Source organism: Mastigoproctus giganteus, chromosome 3 (assembly GCF_048544385.1).
Source record: "Mastigoproctus giganteus isolate SK-2022 chromosome 3, ASM4854438v1, whole genome shotgun sequence".
Taxonomy (NCBI): Eukaryota; Metazoa; Arthropoda; class Arachnida; order Uropygi; family Thelyphonidae; genus Mastigoproctus; species Mastigoproctus giganteus.
The window spans coordinates 160,423,141-160,447,952 of NC_143577.1; the positions used below are offsets into that span (position 1 = coordinate 160,423,141).

The 24,812-nt window shown below is 38.7% G+C and overlaps 1 protein-coding gene across 1 annotated transcript in view; it reads left to right on the plus strand.

Annotated features, from left to right (window-relative positions):
• Nucleotides 1–24,812, plus strand: part of LOC150088367 (methionine synthase-like) — a 668,558-nt gene that overhangs the window by 37,767 nt on the left and 605,979 nt on the right. The window contains 1 exon segment of the mRNA XM_090370745.1: nt 12,539–12,732. Within this exon segment, the coding sequence (XP_090226871.1) occupies nt 12,539–12,732 (194 nt within the window).

Here is a 24,812-nt window from a genome sequence, read left to right on the forward strand (position 1 = left end):
TTAGGTGTACTTCTGGTATCCCCCATCCCTAGAAACTTCACATGTGAATGCTTATGCAGTGTATTTATTTAGTTTGTCAGCAACCTGTGCAGGATCATCAATAGTAATCCCATTCATATTCAGTAGACTAGTGTGGTTCATCCCTTTTCTTCTATTGTTAATATGAGTAAAGAATTGTTTTCGATGTTTTTTTGCATTCTTAGCCAAAGACTTCTCATTATCTTCCTTAGCATGGCTAAGCTCCTTACTAACTTTATTGCACACTAGTTTATGAATAATTACATATTGTTTTCCCTGACATCATTTTATGAATTATTTTAAATATTTTTCTACAGAATGAAGCTGACAGGTACTCTATTTTCTATACTCTATTCTATACTACGCTGAGTGGTGCATACCCTTTTTGTGAAAGGAGAATTCCTCCAGCATCACATGTTTGTATCATGAAATAAAAAGCATGCAAGCAGATATGTTGGGATGCTGTACTTTTACCATTCAGATGCAAGACTGGACAAGATGAAAGATTGAAGTGAATTTGAATATGGTATAGTTGGACTCAGTTTGCAGCCACTGTAAACAGAAACACTGACTCCAGATTAATATGGAAGAAAATTAGACAGCTTTCTGGCAAGTTTCCGACCATTCCTTAAACAATACTTTCTTGGAATGGGCAAGAACTCCTACTCCTCTGGATATAGCAAATGCCTTGACTAAAACCTTTGCCCAAGTCCCAGCAGCATCAAGCTATTCCCCGGAATTCCAGAAAATCAAGAACATCAGTGAACATCGAACCATAAACTTTTGCACCTCTCTAATCTTACCATATAACCAGCCTCTTCAGTATTTGGAACTTCTACAAGCTATTAGAATAACACACAACAGTGCTGCAGAGCCAGATGGAATATATTACATCATGTTACAGCACCTTGATGGCAAACATTTACAACTGCTGTTTTTATTCTATAATTGAATATTTCTGGAAACCATTTATCCTACATCTTGGCATCATCATGTGACAGTTCTGACCTTTTTGAAACCTTTAGCATTAGCATTAGTAGAGGCATTTGATGCAAGAAAGCAAGCTTATGCAGCATCAGCCAAAAAAAAAAAAAATAAAAAAAAAATAAATAAAAAATAACCACTTCCACTTCACCCCTCTGTTAGTTCGAAATACCTGTCCAGCTGAGCCTTAAACTTATTCAGGCTATCAACTTCCACGGCAAGGGATGGAAGTCTGTTCCACCAACCAACCACCCACTGGCTAAAGGCAAATTTCCTCACGTCTATCCTACATTTGTCTTTCCTCAATTTGAATTTATGCCCTCTCAGGTGATTATTCTGAGCAAGAGGAAGATTCCCATCAGCATTGAGCATGCTCAAACCATTCAAGGCTTTATACACCTCTATCAGATCACCTCGCTGGTGCCTAGTCTCCAGACACTGTAATTTTCAAAACTTAAGCCTTTCTTCGTAAGAGCACCCCTTTGTTCCATTCACTAATCTTGTTGCCCTTCTCTGTACTCGTTCCAGCTTCTCTACATCCTTCTTGAAATGAGGCCTCCAGACCTGTATACAGTACTCTAGGTGTGGCCTGACCATTGCCTTATACAAGGGAATAATCACCTCCTTATCCCTGCTAGAAAAATTCCTATATATCATCGACAATACACCATGAGCTACTCTTGCAGCCCGTCTGCACTGCTGAGAAAACTTCATATCCACCTGCACAATTACCCCCAGGTCCTTTTCATTCTCTACCACTGTCAGTGTAGTACCACAGAGTTGATATGTTGCACTGGGGTTGCTGTTTCCCATATGTAGTACTTTACATTTGTCAACGTTAAACTTCATTTGCCACCTCTCAGCCCATCTGCTCAACCTTTCCAGATCCTGTTGCAGTAGCATAGTGTCAGTAGTGTCCTTGACATCCCTGCCAACCTTCGTATCGTCTGCAAACTTGGACATTAAGCTTGATATACCATCATCAATATCATTTATAAATACAGAAAACAATAATGGACCCAATACTGAACCCTGAGGGACTCCACCAATAACATTAGTCCACAATGAGCAGTGTCTGTTGATTACCACTCTCTGTCTTCTCCCCCTCAACTACCCCTTTATCCATAGCATCAATTTGCCTCCAATGCCACACTGCTCCAATTTGTGCAGCAGTCTTCCATGTGCAACAGTATCAAAAGCCTTTCTAAGATCCAAGTATATCATATCAAAGTTATTCCCTGCATCCAGTTCTTTTGTGACTGCATCATAGTATCCAATCAAATTGGTCAGGCAAGACTTCCCCTTAACAAAACCATGCTGTGTTTGAGCTATAACTGAAGTCTTGTCTAGATGATCCTGCAGTGCTTCTTTAACCAGTGCCTCCATTAATTTTCCGGGAACAGAAGTTAAACTAACAGGTCTATAATTACTTGTGTCGCCCTTTGATCCTCCTTTGTGAATTGGGGTCACATTTGCACATCTCCAGTCCATGGGTACTTCCCCTGCGTCCAAGGAAGCTCTCATAATTATGGCTAAGGGTTTGCTTACTTCCTTTGCTGCCTCCTTTAATATAACTGGATAGATCCCATCCACCCCAGGTGCCTTTCTTGTATTTATCTTCAACAATTTCTCCTCCACTTTACTCTCAGTTATTTCAAGATTCTCTAGCTTACTGCCAGAGTTGAATACACCTCTGGCATTCCCCTTGCTGAATAACTCCTCATGTGTGAATGTCGATGCAAAATATTCATTTAGTTTGTTAGCTACCTGAGCAGGATCATCAACAGTTGACCCATCGATATCAAGTGGACCAATCTGATTCATCTCCTTCCGTCTAGAGTTTACATAAGTAAAGAACTCTTTGCTGTTTTTCTTTGCAACCTTTGCCAAAGATTTCTCGTAATCTGCCTTCGCCTGCCTAACCTCCTTTGTAACTTGGTTACAGATCAACTTGTATCTATCATAGGCTTCTGTGTCATGTGTTAATTTGTATGTATCCCATGCATCTTTCTTCTCTGCCATATGTCTCATTAGTTCATCTGACATGCACTTAGGCCTAAACCTTGAACAACATTTCTTAGTTGGTATGTAAAGCCTAGTAGCTTCCAAGATATGTTCTTTGAATGCTTCCCATTTGCAATTTGCTGTTGGTAACATCATCAGTTGGTCCCACTGTATAGAATTTAAATACTGTCTCAGTCCATCGTAGTCGCCTTTACGAAAGCAATAACCCTTCCTTTTACCCCTAATGGTAGTTACCTCTTTGAGTAAATCCCACTTCAGCACACTGTGATCACTGCCACCTAGTGGTTCATTTACCTGCAGATTCTTAATGCATGAAGAATCACTACTGATAATCAAATCAAGAGTATTACTCCCTCTAGTTGCCTCCCGAACATGCTGATGTAGAAAACAATCGTCCAATAAATCCACAAAAGCCTTGCTAGTGTGTAAGTGACTAGCCCCCAAATTCCAGTCAATATCTGTGAAATTAAAATCCCCCATTATAAGACTCTCTGATTTACTGGCCCACTCTATTTCCCTGTACAGTTTCTTATTATACTCATCAGAGTCATTAGGCCTATAGCACACTCCTACTCTCAATTTTGATCTCCCAATGCTTATGTCACACCAAACTGACTCCACATTGCTCTGTCCAGCAATGTCGACTGGCTTCACTTCCTTGGATTTTATGTATTTCTTAACTAATAGCATAATCCCTCCTCCCTTCCTATCCTGTCTATCCCTTCTGTAGACATTGTACTCCCCAAATTCCAGTTCTGCATTCCTTATATCTGTGTGACACCACGTCTCTGAAATCCCCACAATATCTGCCTTTGATGTTTTGAGCAATACCTCAAATTCATCAAATTTATTTACTAAACTCCTAGCATTGGTATACATGCAAGTATACATGCACCTGTTCTTTTTCTAGCTAACCTAACACAACCCATGTGTTTACTTGTACCCCAATGATTCCCAGCAGTCTCTGAAATATCCTGCATCTTATTTTCCAGGCTCATTCCAATAGAAGCAGTGCAAGAATCACTTTCACCTCTGCCAGTGGCTACTGATAATATATTAGTCCTTGTATCCCCCCAATCTATCAGTTTTCCGACCCACCTAACACTGCCTCAATAGCATCAGCAAACACACTTGCACCCTTTCTATTTAAGTGTATCCTATCCCTGTAGAAGCAGTCTCTCCTGTTAACAAGTACAGACCAGGCTTTGCACAATCTTTCCAGGGCCGAATTGATCGACAAGGCTCTCATCATATACTCCCTCCTATCGTGTCTGGGCAGAATTGCAGACACTTTCAAATTCAACCCTAATTCACGCGTTTTTTTCAACAGTGATCTGTACTTGTTAAGTAATTCCGCTGGTCTCCTTCTCTTAATATCCTTAGTGCCGGTCTCCTACTCTTAATATCCTTAGTGCCAACTATATCACCTTTTGTGCCCCTAAAAGATGATATCCGCTCTACGTCATCAACCTGCCCCTGGCAGAAATACCCTGGTCCTGTTCCACCTATCCTTTTTACAAAGCATGTTTCCCGTTTCCCTGACAATAGAGTCACCAACAACTACTAGTTCCTTTGGGACCAGCGCATTCTGCCTTGGGGGCTGCCGCCGTGTTGCGTGATGATCAGTGCAAGCTCTGGCATTGGTTTGGGCAGCTGAGAGCTTGATGGGCCCCTCACTTTTAATCCTCCGAGGGCATCCACCCTGTCCTTCACGCTCTCATATAGGCCCATAACAACGCTGAGTTGTCGCCTGATTTCCTTACACTCCTTGCATCCCGCACACAGAAAGACATCCCCCATGGCAGTATCATGTCCCGTACCCGACTGCTCCACAAACATCAAGCATGTACTGCATTTTAATAGGCTGTGATTCAGAGGGCAACTGCCCCCCTCAGTTCTCCCCTGAGCCACAGCACTCCCATTAGCTTGAGCCTTTTGCTTTGCTGCTCTGGTCTGAGTCATGATTTCAATTTAATTTCAATTTCAGTACAAAATTAAAACCCTAAACGTATATCCCAACACAGTTATAATGCTATATTTATGTTTCAGTATCAAGTGTTATCTACTAAATCCCTTTATATAACTACTGTATAAAGTTCAACAGTGACCAGTACTTAACAAGTACAGGTCACTGTTGAACAAAAGCCGAGAATTAGGGTTGAATTTGAAAGTGTCTGCAATTCTGCCCAGACACGATAGGAGGGAGTATATGATGAGAGCCTTGTCGATCAATTCGGCCCTGGAAAGATTGTGCAAGGCTCAAGGGGTAGAATTTTTTTCAGCCTGGACTGTACTTGTTAACAGGAGAGATTGCTTCTACAGGGATGGGATACATTTAAATAGAAAGAGTGCAAGAATATTTGCTGATGCTATCGAGGCAGCGTTAGGTGGGTCGGAAAACTGCTAGCTTGGGGGGAGACAAAGACCAATAGATTGACAGTAGCCACTGGCAGAGGTGAAAGAGATTCTTGCACTGCTTCTATTAGAATGAGCAGAAGCCTGAAAAACAAGATGCATGATATTTCAGAGATTGCTGGGAGCCATTGCGGTACAAGTAAACACATGGGTTGTGTTAGGGTAGCTAAGAATAGAAACAGGTGCAGGTATACTTGCGTGTACACCAATGCTAGGAGTTTAGTAAATAAATTTGATGAATTTGAGGTATTGCTCAAAACATCAAAGGCAGATATTGTTGGGATATCAGAGACGTGGTGTCACACAGATATAAGGGATGCAGAACTGGAATTTGGGGAGTACAACGTCTACAGAAAGCATAGACAGGATAGGAAGGGGGGAGGGGTTATGCTATTAGTTAAGAAACACATAAAAACCAAGGAAGTGAAGCCAGTCGACATCGCTGGACAGTGCAGTGTTGAGTCAGTTTGGTGTGACATAAGCATTGGGAGATCAAAATTGAGAGTAGGAGTGTGCTATAGGCCTAATGACTCTGATGAGTATAATAAGAAACTGTACAGGGAAATAGAGTGGGCCAGTAAATCAGAGAGTCTTATAATGGGAGATTTTAATTTCCCAGATATTGACTGGAATTTGGGGGCTGGTCACTCACACACTAGCAGGGCTTTTGTGGATTTATTGGATGATTGTTTTCTACATCAGCATGTTCGGGAGGCAACTAGAGGGAGTAATACTCTTGATTTGATTATCAGCAGTGATTCTTCATGCATTAAGAATCTGCAGATAAATGAACCACTAGGTGGCAGTGATCACAGTGTGCTGAAGTGGGATTTACTCAAAGAGGTAACTACCATTAGGGGTAAAGGGAAGGGTTATTGCTTCCGTAAAGGCGACTACGATGGACTGAGACAGTATTTAAATTCTATACAGTGGGACCAACTGATGATGTTACCAACAGCAAATTCAAAATGGGAAGCATTCAAAGAATTAATCTTGGAAGCTACTAGGCTTTACATACCAACTAAGAAATATTGTTCAAGATTTAAGCCAAAATGGATGTCAGATGAACTAATGAGGCATATGGCAGAGAAGAAAAATGCATGGGATACTTACAAATTAACACGTGACACAGAAGCCTATGATAGATACAAGTTGATATGCAACCAAGTTACAAAGGAGGTTAGGCAGGCGAAGGCAGATTACGAGAAATCCTTGGCAAGGGATGCAAAGAAAAACAGCAAAGAGTTCTTTACTTATGTAAACTCTAGAAGGAAGGGGATGAATCAGATTGGTCCACTTGATATTGATGGGTCAACTGTTGATGATCCTGCTCAGGTAGCTAACAAACTAAATGAATATTTTGCATCGACATTCACACATGAGGAGTTATTCAGCGAGGGGAATGCCAGAGGTGTATTCAACTCTAGCAGTAAGCTACAGAATCTTGAAATAACTGGGAGTAAAGTGGAGGAGAAACTGTTGAAGATAAACACAAGAAAGGCACCCGGGGTGGATGGGATCTATCCAGTTATATTAAAGGAGGCAGCAAAGGAAGTAAGCAAACCCTTTGCCATAATTATGAGAGCTTCCTTGGACTCAGGGGTGGTACCCATAGACTGGAAATGTGCAAATGTGACCCCAATTCACAAAGGAGGATCAAAGGCTGACACAAGTAATTATAGACCTGTGAGCTTAACTTCTGTTCCAGGAAAATTAATGGAGGCACTGGTTAAAGAAGCACTGCAGGATCATTTAGACAAGACTTCAGTTATAGCTCGGACACAGCATGGTTTTGTTAAGGGGAAGTCTTGCCTGACCAATTTGATTGGATATTATGATGCTGTCACAAAAGAACTGGATGCAGGGAATAGCTTTGATATTATATACTTGGATCTTAGAAAGGCTTTTGATACTATTGCACATGGAAGACTGCTACACAAATTGGAGCAGTGTGACATTGCAGGCAAATTGCTGCTATGGATAAAGGGGTGGTTGAGGGGGAGAAGACAGAGAGTGGTAATCAATGGACACTGCTCATCGTGGACTAATGTTATTAGTGGAGTCCCTCAGGGCTCAGTGTTGGGTCCATTATTGTTTTCTGTATTTATAAATGATATTGATGATGGTATATCAAGCTTAATGTCCAAGTTTGCAGACGATTCAAAGGTTGGCAGGGTTGTCAAGGACACTACTGACACTATGCTGCTGCAACAGGATCTGGAAAGGTTGAGCAGATGGGCTGAGAGGTGGCAAATGAAGTTTAACATTGACAAATGTAAAGTACTACACATGGGAAACAGCAACCCCAGAGCAACGTATCAACTCTGTGGTACTACACTGACAGTGGTAGAGAATGAAAGGGACTTGGGGGTGATTGTGCAGGCAGATATGAAGTTCTCTGAGCAGTGCAGACGGGCTGCAAGAGTAGCTCATGGAGTATTGTCAATGATATACAGGAATTTTTCCAGCAGGGATAAGGAGGTAATTATTCCCTTGTATAAGGCAATGGTCAGGCCACACCTAGAGTACTGTATACAGGTCTGGAGGCCTCATTTCAAGAAGGATGTAGAGCTGCTGGAACGAGTACAGAGAAGGGCAACAAGATTAGTGAATGGAACAAAGGGGTGCTCTTACGAAGAAAGGCTTAAGTTTTGCAAATTACAGTGTCTGGAGACTAGGCACCAGCGAGGTGATCTGATAGAGGTGTATAAAGCCTTGAATGGTTTGAGCATGCTCAATGCTGATGGGATTCTTCCTCTAGCTCAGAATAATCACCTGAGAGGGCATAAATTCAAATTGAGAAAAGACAGATGTAGGATAGATGTGCGGAAATTTGACTTTAGCCAGCGGGTGGGTGGTTGGTGGAACAGACTTCCATCCCTTGTAGTGGAGGTTGATAGCCTAAATAAGTTTAAGGCTCAGCTGGACAGGTATTTTGAACGAACAGAGGGGTGAAGTGGAAGTGGGTTTTTTTTTTTTTTTTTTGGCTGATTCTGCATAAGCTTGCTTTCTTGCATCAAATGCCTCTACGAATGCTAAAAAAAAAATGCTAATGCTAAGTTAAGTATTAATTATTTATTTTTTACTAATTATTTATGTTACGTAACCCAAGTCGTTATATGTATAGTTAAAAGTACAATTTAATTGACAATGAAGTTCAACAAGATTAATTATCTGATTAATTGACAATATTATGTACTATACTATACTATATTAAGCTTATGCTATCTATTATCGCGTAACAATGGCGGCAATTTACGAAGGTAAACACGTGGATTTGATACCCTTTCCGATACTAAGTAATACCTACAAAATCTCTGTCTAAGTTACTTTAAACTAGGTATCATAAATAGGAATATAAAGCTACTCTAGAAAATAAGTTAATATGCCAATTTAAGCTAATAAAACAGAAAATAAATCAGAAAAAACTTCTCTGTTCCAGGAGCGGCAAAAATGTACGTCCGCACAGGCTACACTCGTTCTGAGACCTCCAAAAAGACCTGGAAAAGATCCTTCCAGTCCTTATAGTTACTGGCCAACTTCCCTCTCCAGTTGCCTTGGTAAAATCCTTGAGAAAATGACCAACAGATGACTTGTTTGGATCATTGAAGACCAACATCTAATGAGTAATAGTCAGTGTGGCTTTTGCCTAAACAAGTTTGCCTTAGATCTCATGATCAAGGCTGAGTCCACAATTCGCAATGCCTTTGTGAAAAATGAACACGTTGTTATGGTCTCCATAGACAGAGAAGGCATTTGATACTACCTGTCATCACGGCATTCTGAGAGACCTGCATGCTTTTGGTCTACGAGGCAACCTGCCTATATTTATTAAGAACTTTTTATGGAGTCATTCTTTTCAAGTCTGATATTTTGACTCCCTTTCTACAACATTCTTGCAGGAAGGAGTTCTGCAAGGGTCTGTACTGAGTGCAACCCTTTTTGCCCTTAGAATTGACTCTGTTACAAAAGCACTTCCAAATACTGTTGAGGCTTACATTTATGCTGATGATCTCTCTCTTTCTTGCCATTCTCAGAATGAGATCTATTGAATGCCAGTTACAGATATCCATGAATAAAGTACAAAAGTGGGCAGTGTGCTCACTGGCTATAGTCTTTCACAACAGAAAACTGTTGCTATACATTTTTGCAATCAATGGAAATTGCATACAGATCCTGAACTTCACATGTCAAACTTTACTATTCCGATTGCCAACCACATCAGATTCTTGGGATTAACCCTTGACAACAAGTTAAACTTCCTTGAACATATTAAATTTGTACTTAATACCTGTCTCAAAAAAGATGAACATATTAAGAGCTTTATCTGCCCTGTCTTGGGGAGCAGATTGTATGTCGTTGCTTCCAATTATATAAGTCATTGATTAAATCCCATTTGAATTATGGTGCTCCATTCTATGATTCTGCCTGAAGGAGTGTACGTGGCTGGACCCCCATACACCACTATGCATTATGGATTGCATTTGGAGCCTTCAGGACATCTCCAGCTCATGAACCAAGGGCGCCTCCATAGCCAGGTGGGCAGGAGCAGCAGTGCATAGTACACGCTTCTTGATTAGACCGGGGTTCGAGCCCTGTGACTACCAAATATGGAGGATGCGGAAAGGTCAGGGAATGACCACCGCATATCCCCGGAGCAATGTGGTTTTAGTTGCTAACACTCCTAAAAAAAAACAAACCATAATAACAAATAACAATAGCTCATGAACCCCCTTTGCACCTCCACAGAAAAATGTTACTACTTAAGTATGCATCCAAAATAAAAAGTTGCTGTCTGCATCCTATTCACCTTTTCAGTCCACAATTATCTAATCTCTATAGAAATAAACCTAGTAAAATAATATCAGCAGGCCTACTGCTTCTTGAAATATCACAGAGTTGGAAAATTCCTCTTCACAATAGTCAACAGTAATGAATTACTCCCACCCACCTTGGATTCCCCTTCCTCAACTGAATTGTGATCCTTATTTTCTTCAGTTGGGTAAGAATCTTCTACCGACTCTCAACGTGAAACAACTCCATGGAAACCATATTCAGAGCTATATTGATTTCCTACCAATATATACTGATGGGTCCAAACCTTAGTCAATTGTTGGAGCAGCAACAGTGTTTCCCTCTGCTGTCATTTCAGCTTCCCTTCCACCTGAGCATAGCAACTTTTCTGCAGAACTACATGGAATAAAATGAGCTCTAGAAAATCTGAATCTTTCCCCATCTCCGAAATATATAATTTACACCGACTCTCTCAGCTCAATTAGAGCAATGTAAAATCCCTCCTATACGAATCACTGTTTTAAACCAAATCAGGAGGTTGCTCTTGAAAATTGAACTTCGTCAACAATTAATGAACTTTTGTTGGATTCCAGCACATTCAGGGATAAAGGAGAATGAACTGGCAGATATATCTGCAAAAAATCCCTCAACTTTAGATTTGATCTCTGCCCATATTCCAGCTTCTGACTATGATGTCGTCATATAAGCAGCCTTGAACAGTGGAAAGAGCTATGGTATACCCAGACTAATAACAAGCATTTTTCAGTTGAAACAGGAACCAAAATTTTGGCACTCGAGTATCCAGACAACTAGAAGGGAAGAAGTGGTACTTTCACGGGCAAGAATAGGACATACTCATCTGACCCACCTCCATCTACTCATAGGTGATGATCCTCCTTCCTGCCCATACTGCTCAGCACATCTCAAACGTATTCTTATTGACTGTAATAACTATTACCAAGACAGAACATCAGTCCTGCTTTCTCTGACTTATCTACAAGAACCGATATCACTAGAGCATATTATTGGCGATCAGGCAAATATTAATGAACTTTTCTAAAAAAATTGGAATGTATCATAGATTCTGAATAGGTTTTTAAAATGAAATTGAAGTGGCTTCAATTCGGAATTACTTCTGACACATCCTTTTGGATAGGTGGACTATAGTCAGTGCTGCTTATGTGCCACTAAACACCCATAACACATACACACATATGGCACAGTAGATGGCACCAGACTCACTGGTATGAGCATCTCAGAAGCTGCAAACTCTATGAGGGATTCACATATGACTGTGTCTCATGTATATAAGTAACATAGTCAATGGTGATCTATGTTTGGAAACAGCTTGCTGAGTGAGATGACTACAGACACTGACAAGACTTGTGCAGGGTAACAGAAAGGTTTCAGTCAGTACAACAATGGTAACCAAAGAGAATTTTCAGAATGCACATCTTTTCATGGATGGTTGTGGCAGCTGACTACTGAACCAGATTCCCTTCCTGTCAGCAAAAAACAAGGCCTGGTCTAATGGATGAATCATGGTTCTTGCTATTTCATGCTGATGGGAATATCAGAATATGGCAGAAACAGTGAGTCCCCAGACTCATCTTGCCAGATGTCAATTGTACAGTGTAATGGTGTGGGGAGTGATTTTTTAGTATGTATTGGTCCCTTGATACCAGTGGAGCAACATTTGGATGCCACTGGTTATCTATAATTTATTTTCAATGAGTGTCTTTGTGGTTGCAGCATATTCATCTGCAAATGGGTTCTTCCATTATGATAATGTGTTGTGTTAAAAGTCCAGAATTGTGCTGAAATGGTTCCAGGAACATGCAAGTGAATTATACCTACCGTGTTTGGTCTCCCCAGTCACCATGTCTTCATACAATTCAGCATAATGTTGGATGAGGTGAAACGAGCTCTTCTGAGTCGAGATACAATACTACTCAATTTGCAACAACTGTGGGAAGCAGTTGAGTCAACATGGACCAGCATCCCTGTGGCATGCTTTCAACACCATGTTGGTTCTATGCTCACAATAAGTCCATGCTGTTCTGACAGCTAACAGAGGATCTATTCACTATTAAATATGTGTACCTAACGAAGTGGTCTCAGTGTATATAATCTGATGTGTTTTAAATTCTGTCAATTTATTTTAGTAATCTTACCTCAAGAGGCACAAAAATGTTATTGTTAGTTCTTTTTTATGTAATTGTTGCTTTATGTTGGGATATTAAAATTTCTAAAACTTAATGCATTGTGAAATTTATCATAAACATTTTGATTTTTCATATAGGGCAGAATATTTTGAAGACATTAAAAGAGCGAGTAATGGTGATTGATGGTGCCATGGGTACAATGATTCAGAGATACAGACTAAATGAAGATGATTATAGAGGAGAAGAATTTAAAGATCACCCAGTTCCATTAAAAGGAAACAATGACATATTAAGTCTAACACAACCAGAAATTGTATCTACCATCCACAGGGTAAATATGATATTTCATGTGATTTATATATGTATGATTAATGATTTCCAACTACTTATTTTAATCTTGTAGAGTTAAAATACTCATACTATTTACTTGCACACAACCATTTATGCTCAAAAAATTGCTGAAGTTAAACATAAGGAAGGCACTTGGGGAGAATGGGATCTATCCAGTTATATTAAAGGAGGCAGCAAAGGACGTAAGCAAGCCATTAGCTATGATTATGAGGGCACCCATGGACTCAGGGGGAGGTTCCCACTGACTGGAGATGTGCAAATGTATCCCCAATTCACCAAGGGAGATTGAAAGCTGACACGAGTAATTACAGGTTGTTTAATTACTGCTAGTTTAATTTCTCTACTGGGGAAAATAATGGAGTCACTGGTTAAAGCAGCACTGCTGGATCATCTGTCTAGACAAGACTGCAGTTATACTTCAGACACAGCATGGGTTTGTTAAGGGGAAGTCTTGTCTGACCAATTTGATTGGATACTATGATGTGGTCACAAAGGAACTGGATGCAAAAAATAATTTTGATATCATATACTTGGATTTTATCAAAGCTTTTGATACTGTTGTACATGGAAGAGTACTGTACAAGTTGGAGTGGTGTGGCATTAAGGGCAAGTTGCTGCTATGAATAAAGGGATGGTTGAGTGGGAGAGGACAGAGAGTGGTAATGAATGGACACTGCTCTTCATGGACTAATTTTATTAGTGGTGTCCTCCAAGGTTCCGTGTTGGGCCCATCATTGCTGTTTTCTGTATTTATTAATGATATTGATGATGGTATATCAGGCTTAATATCTAAGTTTGCAGACAACACGAAGGTTGGTAGGGTTGTTAATGACAGTAAGGACAGTATTCTACCACAACAGGATCTGGAAAAGTGGATAAATACAAAGTACTGCCTATGATTAACAGTAACCCCAGAGTAACATACCAACATATGGTACTACACTCAGGGTAGTGGAGAATTGAAAAAGACCTGGGGATAATTATGTTGTCAGATATCAAATTTTCCGGGCAGTGCAAATAGGTTGCAAGAGTAGCTCTTGGGGGTCTTGTCAATGATATATAGGAATTTTGCTAGCAGGGATAAGGAGGTGATTATCCCCTTGTATAAGGCAATGGTTAGGCCACACCTTGAGTACTGCATACAGGTCTGGAGGCCTCATTTTAGGAACGATTTAGAGCTGATGGAACGAGTAAAGTGAAGGGCAACGAGATTAGTGAGTGGAACAAAGGGAAGCTGTTACCAAAAAAGGCTTAAGTTCTGTGAATTGTAGAGTCTGGAGACGAAGCACCTTCACGGTGATCTGATTGAGGTGTATAAGGCCTTGAATGGTTTGAGTAAGCTCAAAGCTGATGGGATTCTTGCTCAGATTCCACACCTGAAAGGGCATTCAAATTGAGGAAAGACAGTTGTAGAATAGATGTGCAGAAATTTGCCTTTAGCCAACCTGTGGTTGATTGCTGGAACAAACTTCCATCTGTTGTTGTGGAAGTTGACAGCATAAATAAATTCAAGGCTGAACTAAACAAACTTTTGGAGTAAATGGATGGGTGAAACGAGAAGTTTTTTTTTTTTTTTTTTTTTTTTGGGCTGATGCTATATAAGCTGATTTTCTTGCATCATATGCCTCTACTAATGCTTAAAGTAATTAATAATTTACTTCATTATGATTAAAATATTGTTTGCTGCATTGTACACTTCAACATGATTATATAAAATTTTTTAAAAAACTTAAATAACTTGCATGTAATATTTCATAATGCAGAATGATAGGCATTTCTTTATTAAACATTGTTATGGTCTTACTCATACATATCTTCTGTATATTTTCAGTTCAAATTTACATATTTTAAATTTGTTTAATGTAGCGATATTTTTTCTATTATAATAAGCTTGTAAAAATGTTTTTATATTAAGGTTATCACTATATTAATACCACTCATATACCATGTGAAATTAATAATAGAGTTTATTAGGCTGTTCGCCTAAATTACTATACATTATTGTGATGTTTCAGGCATCTTATCGATGCCCATCATCAGACCATGCAGAGCATCAGTAAAACTTAAATAACTTGCATGTAATATGTAAGTTATTTGAGATATTTGAAACATCACTTTAATGTATAGTAATTTAGGCAAACAGCATAATAAACTATAGTATTAATTTAACGTGGTATTTGAGTGGTATTTAATATGGTAATAACCTTAATGGAAAATAACCACATAGCATCCTTCCCTAACTCTGTTTTTTATAATATTATTGTTAAGTATGACTCCCAGTGGCTCAATGATTGCCACTTCTTATAGAGGAAAAAAATTGTCAATGCATCTTTCCGCTAATCAGGAATCAGGACTTTTTATAAGGAACCAGTTGTTAAGATTTTGTTAGCTCATCACTGCTGCTACCCATTTTTCAATACTTTGCATTTGTCAATGATAAACTTCAATCGCTATTTCTCAACTCATCTGCCTAACTTTTCCAGATCCTGTTGTAGTAGTGTACCAACATTGCAGTCATTAAACACACTGCCAACCTTTGTATCGTCTGCAAACTTATACATTAAGCATGATATGCTATCAGTATTATTGATAAATATAGGAACAATAATGAGCTCAACACTGAACTCTAAAGAACTCAACTAATAACATTAGTCCATGAAGAACAGTGTTCATTGATTACCACTCTGTCTTCTGCCACTCAACATGTCATTATCCATAGCAGTGACTTTCCCTTAATGCCACACTGCTCCAATTTGTACAGCGGTCTTTTATGTGCAACAGTATCAAAAGCTTTCTTGAAATCCAAGTATATTATGTAAAAATTATTTTTTGCATCCATTTCCTTTGTGACCACATCATAGTATCCAATCAGATTGGCCAGACAAGGTTTCTCTTTAACAAACCCATGCTTTGTCTCAAGTATAACTTCAGGCTTGTCTAGATGGTCCTGTATTACTTCTTTAACCAGTGACTTCATTATTTTTTTCCTGGAACAGAAGTTAAGCTAACAGGTCTGTATTTATTTGTGTCACCATTTGATCCCCCTTTGTGAATTGGTGATATATTTGCACATCTCCAGTGCAAATCCTCCCCTGAACCCAAAGATGATCTTATAATTACTGTTAATGGTTTGCTTACATCCTTTGCTGCCTCCATTCATATAATTGGTTAGATCTCATCTGCCGCAGGTGCCTTTCTTATGCTTAACTTCAACAATTTCTCTTCCACTTTTCTCTCAGTTATTACAAAATCATTTAGCTCCCTGTTAGAGTGTGATAAACTTCTGGCATCCACTTCCCCAAAGAATTCCTCATGTGTGAATGTATGTGCAAAATACTCATTCTGTTTTTTATCAAGCTGAGCTGGATTATCAACAGTCGAACCATTGATATGAAGTGGACCAATCTGATTGGTTAACCCTTCCTTCTAGTGTTTACATAAAGAAGCCTTTGTTTATATTTGCATCCTTTGGCAAAGATTTCTCATAATCTGCTTTAGCTTGCCTAAGCTCCTTTGTGACTTCATTACAGACTAGTTTACACAGTGGTGAGCAGTGAATATTTTAACAATGGGCTTGCAGTTTTTCTGACTTTCTACTGAATAAATTTGATCGGTCATGGAAATGACGTCATCCATGGCTTCCACTAGAGGTGCTTCCCACGCTCGCACTACTAGTAGTGTGATTAGAGCGCATAACACATTTTTCATGACGGGTATGATATCTCGAGTCAGGGGTGGATTTGGGGGGGGATGTGGCTTATTACCCCCTTAACAATGCGTATAAGTGAATGTATAAAACGTTCCAAGTTTATCTAAAAAAAAAACAACTTAAAAATCTGGTCATCATGCCTCGCCTTACAATGATTACTGGTATGACAGTGTCTGGAGTTCTAACTTTTTAGACTTTTTGAATAGTATGACGTCACAATCATACTTACTGCAGTAAGTATGATTGCAACAATAGAAATATTTGTCAACAATTTCTTTTTTCGTCTCGTATTTTCGTTACATTCCATTGTTAGGTTCCCCTAACAGCTGCGTATGTCACTTCAACTACAAGATTGGTACATCAATCGGTGCTGATATTTAGATATGTTGCACTCGCAAGTATACATCTCTTACTTTAGTTATCATAAATCCATTGTATCTTGTCTTCCAGAAATAAGCGCCTCCGTAGCCAGGTAGGAAGGAGCAGCAGTGTGTAACACACGCTTCTTGATTAGACCGAGGTTCGAGCCCGTCACCACTAAATACGGAGGATGTGGAAAGGTCAGGGAATGACCACCGCATATTCTCGGAGCAATATGGTCTTAGTTGCTAATGCTCCTAAACAACAAACAAAACTTCCAGAAATTATGAAAATCTGTGAATGATCAATAAAATATTTACAATAAAAAAGCTCTTTTATTTCGTAATCGATATATACAAATCAAGATACCTAAAAGAAATGCAAAGGATGTTTCACATAAACCATCTACCGCGCGTGCTTGGCACATGCACAACTGTTTTATTCGTCATTTTTTTAACAACTTTGGAAATATAATGGATACATTTTTTCGTAATAAAATTTTAATATTGCAAATAAAAAATAACATGAAATATTTCCCATATCACAAATAACAAAAACTATCACAAAGCATTCCACAATATAAAAACAAATATTACACGAAAAACAGACTTTCTAGAAAAAGTACACAAAAAATCACAGATTACATGGAAAAAAATTATTTCACAAATATTCAAGAAAAATTTATTCTAAAAATTGCCAATTTACTTCTTTATTAATATTTGTTGTCGATCTTCTGCTTTGCTAAATAGCTGAGCGATGATTACAGAGGAATGATTTGACGTAACGATCCAGATCAAATTGAAGCAATGGTTTTCCATTTAGATGTCATAATCTGCAATGTGTTTAATTGTCATCATTATTCATTCATTCACTCAATATTATTCATTACGCTGAAAGCTCGCTTAGCTAATCGTAATGGTTTCAAAGATATTTTCAGGCTTTCTTAATTGTAAAGGTAATTTCACTCAATTTTAAAGATAAACTGTCTTTGACAAAATCATTAACTTTTATTTCATATTTTATCAGAAAACTTAAATTTTTTATTCGGTTTTCATCGTCTTTGCCACCCAGATGAAAGTTCGTTCACATTCCACGATTTTGGGTAGTGTATGTTTAAAATTTTTTTCAATGGTACTGTCATTTTCTTTATTTAATTTAAAATCATCCTGTTGCATTAATAACTTTTCCTTTAAGGATTAAACAATGCATTTAATAACTTGTCACGAGGTAATTTTTTTACTTTCAAATTTGATTCCTTCAAATTCTTTCCACTTCAACATGCTCTGAATTTTAGCTTCTTAATTTCCTTCAGAATTTTTCTAATTATCAATAGCATTAATAGTTTGAATTATCTATCCTACATCTGTCTTTCCTCAATTTGAATTTATGCCCTCTCAGGTGATTTTTCTGAGCTAGAGGAAGAATCCCATCAGCATTGAGCATGCTTAAACCATTCAAGGCTTTATACACCTCTATCAGATCACCTCGCTGGTGCCTAGTCTCCAGACACTGTAATTTGCAAAACTTAAGCCTTTCTTCGTAAGAGCACCCCTTTGTTCCATTCACTAATCTTGTTGCCCTTCTCTGTACTCGTTCCAGCAGCTCTACATCCTTCTTGAAATGAGGCCTCCAGACCTGTATACAGTACTCTAGGTGTGGCCTGACCATTGCCTTATACAATGGAATAATCACCTCCTTATCCCTGCTGGAAAAATTCCTGTATATCATTGACAATACTCCATGAGCTACTCTTGCAGCCCGTCTGCACTGCTCAGAGAACTTCATATCTGCCTGCACAATCACCCCCAAGTCCCTTTCATTCTCTACTACTGTCAGTGTAGTACCACAGAGTTGATACGTTGCTCTGGGGTTGCTGTTTCCCATGGGTAGTACTTTACATTTGTCAATGTTAAACTTCATTTGCCACCTCTCAGCCCATCTGCTCAACCTTTCCAGATCCTGTTGCAGCAGCATAGTGTCAGTAGTGTCCTTGACAACCCTGCCAACCTTTGTATCATCTGCAAACTTGGACATTAAGCTTGATATACCATCATCAATATCATTTATAAATACAGAAAACAATAATGGACCCCACTGAGCCCTGATGGACTCCACTAATAACATTAGTCCACGATGAGCAGTGTCCATTGATTACCACTCTCTGTCTTCTCCCCCTCAACCACCCCTTTATCCATAGCAGCAATTTGCCTCCAATGTCACACTGCTCCAATTTGTGTAGCAGTCTTCCATGTGCAACAGTATCAAAAGCCTTTCTAAGATCCAAGTATATAATATCAAAGTTATTCCCTGCATCCAGTTCTTTTGTGACTGCATCATAGTATCCAATCAAGTTGGTCAGGCAAGACTTCCCCTTAACAAAACCATGCTGTGTCTGAGCTATAACTGAAGTCTTGTCTAAATGATCCTGCAGTGCTTCTTTAACCAGTGCCTCCATTAATTTTCCTGGAACAGAAGTTAAACTCACAGGTCTATAATTACTTGTGTCAGCCTTTGATCCTCCTTTGTGAATTGGGGTCACATTTGCACATTTCCAGTCTATGGGTACCTCCCCTGCGTCCAAGGAAGCTCTCATAATTATGGCTAAGGGTTTGCTTACTTCCTTTGCTGCCTCCTTTAATATAACTGGATAGATCCCATCCACCCCGGGTGCCTTTCTTGTGTTTATCTTCAACAGTTTCTCCTCCACTTTACTCCCAGTTATTTCAAGATTCTGTAGCTGACTGCTAGAGTTCAATACACCTCTGGCATTCCCCTTGCTGAATAACTCCTCATGTGTGAATGTCGATGCAAAATATTCATTTAGTTTGTTAGCTACCTGAGCAGGATCATCAACAGTTGACCCATCAATATCAAGTGGACCAATCTGATTCACCCCCTTCCTTCTAGAGTTTACATAAGTAAAGAACTCTTTGCTGTTTTTCTTTGCATCCCTTGCCAAGGATTTCTCGTAATCTGCCTTCGCCTGCCTAACCTCCTTTGTAACTTGGTTGCATATCAACTTGTATCTATCATAGGCTTCTGTGTCATGTGTTAATTTGTAAGTATCCCATGCATTTTTCTTCTCTGCCATATGCCTCATTAGTTCATCTGACATCCATTTTGGCCTAAACCTTGAACAATACTTCTTAGTTGGTATGTAAAGCCTAGTAGCTTCCAAGATAAGTTCTTTGAATGCTTCCCATTTTGAATTTGCTGTTGGTAACATCATCAGTTGGTCCCACTGTATAGAATTTAAATACTGTCTCAGTCCATCGTAGTCGCCTTTACGGAAGCAATAACCCTTCCCTTTACCCCTAATGGTAGTTACCTCTTTCAGTAACTCCCACTTCAGCACACTGTGATCACTGCCACCTAGTGGTTCATTTATCTGCAGATTCTTAATGCATGAAGAATCACTGCTGATAATCAAATCAAGAGTATTACTCCCTCTAGTAGCCTCCCGAACATGCTGATGTAGAAAACAATCATCCAATAAATCCACAAAAGCCCTGCTAGTGTGTGAGTAACCAGCCCCCAAATTCCAGTCAATATCTGGGAAATTAAAATCTCCCATTATAAGACTCTCTGATTTACTGGCCCACTCTATTTCCCTGTACAGTTCCTTATTATACTCATCAGAGTCATTAGGCCTATAGCACACTCCTACTCTCAATTTTGATCTCCCAATGCTTATGTCACACCAAACTGACTCAACACTGCACTGTCCAGCGATGTCGACTGGCTTCACTTCCTTGGTTTTTATGTGTTTCTTAACTAATAGCATAACCCCTCCCCCCTTCCTATCCTGTCTATCCTTTCTGTAGACGTTGTACTCCCCAAATTCCAGTTCTGCATCCCCTATATCTGTGTGACACCACGTCTCTGATATCCCAACAATATCTGCCTTTGATGTTTTGAGCAATACCTCAAATTCATCAAATTTATTTACTAAACTCCTAGCATTGGTGTACACGCAAGTATACCTGCATCTGTTTCTATTCTTAGCTACCCTAACACAACCCATGTGTTTACTTGTACCGCAGTGGCTCCCAGCAGTCTCTGAAATACCATGCATCTTGTTTTTCAGGCTTCTGCTCATTCTAATAGAAGCAGTGCAAGAATCTCTTTCACCTCTGCCAGTGGCTACTGTCAATCTATTGGTCTTTGTCTCCCCCCAAGCTAGCAGTTTTCCGACCCACCTAACACTGCCTCGATAGCATCAGCAAATATTATATGTCATTATATTTTCTACACAGTGAAAGACTCCACAAAGTTTCAAAATCTGCCAACATTTCACCTTCGTAAAGTTTATATAATATCTTAGTTGCCTCAATATCCCCCCCCACTCCCCTCTACGTTGCTATTGTCACTAGTTCTTTGAATACAGTGCAAAATGTCGGAATCACACGGATATTCTGCTACTGTGACCATGTAAACACAGACAGGAGAAATTTACTGGAAGGAGTGGATCACTCACTTCTCCGAAAAACAAACGCCCGTTTATTGGAGTAAACGGGAACCACAACACAGCTTGACCAGATGCTATTATCCATGTCGGGGATCTTCTTAATCGTCTGACTGGCTATGGAAAGCATATTGACTAGCGCGACTTCTCGGTATGTGATTGCATAGGTTTACAGACACCACTAACATTGTGAAACGGTAATCCCTTTCATCCTTAATTCGCTCTTTCTAATTACCTAAATTGCCTAAAGGCTAGAGGCGAGAACAATGCATACAAAGTTGTCTCTCCTAATCCGTTCGTTACATGGAAATTTTCTTCGTTCAATGGAAACTATTTTAAATGTAATTACCAAGGGGAATCAAAAAAATTCTCTATAGAGAAGTTCGTTAAACAGAGGTCTGACTGTAATTAAAAAAATGAAGCAATTTTAAAATACATAACCGATCAATTGTGCCATTAAAATGCTGGGAATGAGGCCCCACTCGCCCCACTGTAGTGGATACTCAATAATTGCATTCAGGATTTCATTTGTAAAATAAATGATCGTCTCAACAATGGGCTCGCAAATTTTCAAAAAAAAATAACAATGGGCTCTCGCGAGCCCACTATAGCTCACCACTGAGTTTACATCTACTGTAGACTTCTGTGTTGCCTGATAATTTTTATGCATCCCATGCATTTTTCTTCTCTGCCACGCATCTCATTAGTTCATCTGACATCCATTTAGGCCTAAACCTTGAACTGTATTTCATAGTTGCTATGAAAAGCTTCTATTAATTCTTTGAATGCTTCCTCTTTAGAATTTACTGATGGTAACATTATCATCAGTTGGTCTTATTGTATAGAATTTAAAAGCTGTCTGAGACTACTGTAGTCACCTTTATGAAAGCAAAAACTTTTCCCTTTATATTTGATGGTAGTTTTGTTTTTCCACAGGACAGGAAGGAGGAGGGGTTATGCTCTTATTTAAGAAGCACATAAAATCTAAGGCAGTGCTTCCAGTTGATGTGGGTGGCCAGTGTAATTTTGAATAAGTTTGGTGTGACATAAGCACTGGGGAAAGCAAAAATGAGAGGAGTGTGTTATAGGCATAATTACTCTGATGAGTATAACAAAAAACTGTACAGAGAAATAGAGAGAGCCAGTAAATCAGAATGTCTTGTAATGAGGTCTTTAACTTTTCAAATATTGAATGGACATTGTAGAGTTTCTCTCACATAGTGCTAAGCCTTTTTGGGGATTTACTGGGTGACTGTTTCCTACATTAGCATGTTAGAGAGGCAAACAAGAGAAAGCAATATTCTTGATCTGATTATAATCAGATCAAATCAAAACCATGCTGATAATTATCAGCAGTGACTCTTCATGCATTAATAGTCTGCAGGTAAAAGACTCACTAGGTGGCAGTGATCATTGTGCATTGATGTGAGATTTACTTAAAGAAGTAACTACTGTCAAGTCAGAGAGTAGGGCTTTTGTAAAGGTGTCTAGAGTGGTCTCGGACAGTTTTTAAGTTCTTTATATTTGTGTCATAGTATTTTAACAGTTTGACAGTTCCCATTGTATGTATAATCAGGTGGGTTCAAAATTCCTGATGATATGCAACTTAATAGTTCCCCAAGATATTACAGCAAAATATGGTTTTAATATCTGCTCACTGGCAAAATTAATAACTTTTCCTAAACAGAACTGGAGAACAGTTAAGTTCTTCAGCTTTAAAAGTTCCCCAGTTTGCTTATATGTATAAGCAAACTGGGTTTTCTTGTGACCTCCTTAAACTGGACTTTTAGTGACTTCCTTAAACACTTTTCAGTATAACCAGATAGATGCCAACAGCTACTTGTGTGTTCATCACTTTTAAACCTGATAATTACTGCCAGAGCTTTTCACTAATCAGAAATCCATTTAATGCTAAATAATTGTTAGCTGAACTAACAGTCTACTCACCCTGAAATGTATTATTGTGAAAATATTGACCCAAAGGACCCAATCAAACTTGATGCCACTGCTCCTTTGAAGTGGATCAATATTGTTCATTCCTTTCCTTTCAATGTTTACACATGAAAAGAATTTATTAATTTATTTCTTGAATCCCTTTATCAAATCCTTTTCATAACTTACCCTGGCCATTTTGCACACTTTGAACAGGATGTCATGATTATCTATAGATATTCCAAAAAACCATTTTGGATTTCACCATCAGCTATATATTTATAAAGGAATGTAAGAGTTAGCAGTATCTAGAATCACATTTCCTCCATTCCCCTCTCCCACCAGAATATTGGTATTTAATAAAGGCAAGTGATCAGGGCTTTTTTTGTAAAATATAAAATTCCGGAACGCTGAGGAAGTATCCTTAGGAAAGGGTGGATCCTCCTCTGGGAAAATTTTTAGAAAATCATGGTGCCAATGGCATAAGTAATAATAAATAATTTTTATTTTAAAATATATATATTTTAAATTTAAATATATAATTTTTTACTTTTATTTCTTTTTAACTTCTGGAATGTTGTTCCAGTGCTTTTCTGCAGAAAAAAAACCCCTGAAAATGATGCAAGCTAACAAGTCCAATTAGCCAAAAAAAAAAAAAGACCCATTCTACATCATTTAATCATCCCTTCTAATAATTTGTCTAATTCTTCCTTAAATTTATTCAAACTACCCACTTCCACAACACCAGATGGAAGTTTATTCCTTCAATCAATTACTTTGTGGCTGAAAGCAAAATTTTTCAGCCAGATTTTGAATTGAGAAAGGATGCAATCATCTTTTCCCAATTCAAATTTATGCACCCTTGCATTATTAATGTTAGTGTTAAGGTGCAGGAAGGCCAAGGCTTTTTTGGGGGGGGACCCCTGGTTGCTGAACCAGCCAAAAAAAATTAGTTAATTAAAAAAAAATAATGAATATCAAAATTAATTATGTAGGTCTAGCTAGTCTGTATTATGTCTAGCTAGACTTCAAATTTCCTCAAGCTGTCAGCCTCACTCACCTATGGTGCAGTTTATTCCAGTAATTAATAACTCACTGCTAAAAAGAAAACTCCCTACAATCCAATCTAAAGGTCCTCCTCCATAATTTGAATTCATGGTTGCTAGTTCTGGAATCATTTATAACAATGAAAATTTCACCCTCATCCATTTTACTTTAACCTCTCAGAGCCTTATACATCTCAATTTGGTCTCCTTTAAGCTGCCTAGTTTTAAAGCTATGTAGGCCACAAATTCAAAGTCTTTCCTTTGGATCCTTTCAACATGCACAATGTCTTTTTTAGGTGCAGTCTTCAGTACTTGAAGTACCACATACCACAGTGTGGTATGTGGTCTTACACTGTGTCCAAGTATTGGCCAAGTACAGACCATGGGCCTTCCTTGCTGCTTGCCTATGCTGCTCGGAGAATTTTGTGTCCAACTATATGTCATAACACTGAAATATTTTTCTTCCTGAACTGTTTTTAGTTCAATTCCCACTAAGTGTATAAGTTATTTTGGGTTTTTTTTCTCCAACTGTAGGACCTAAAAGTTAT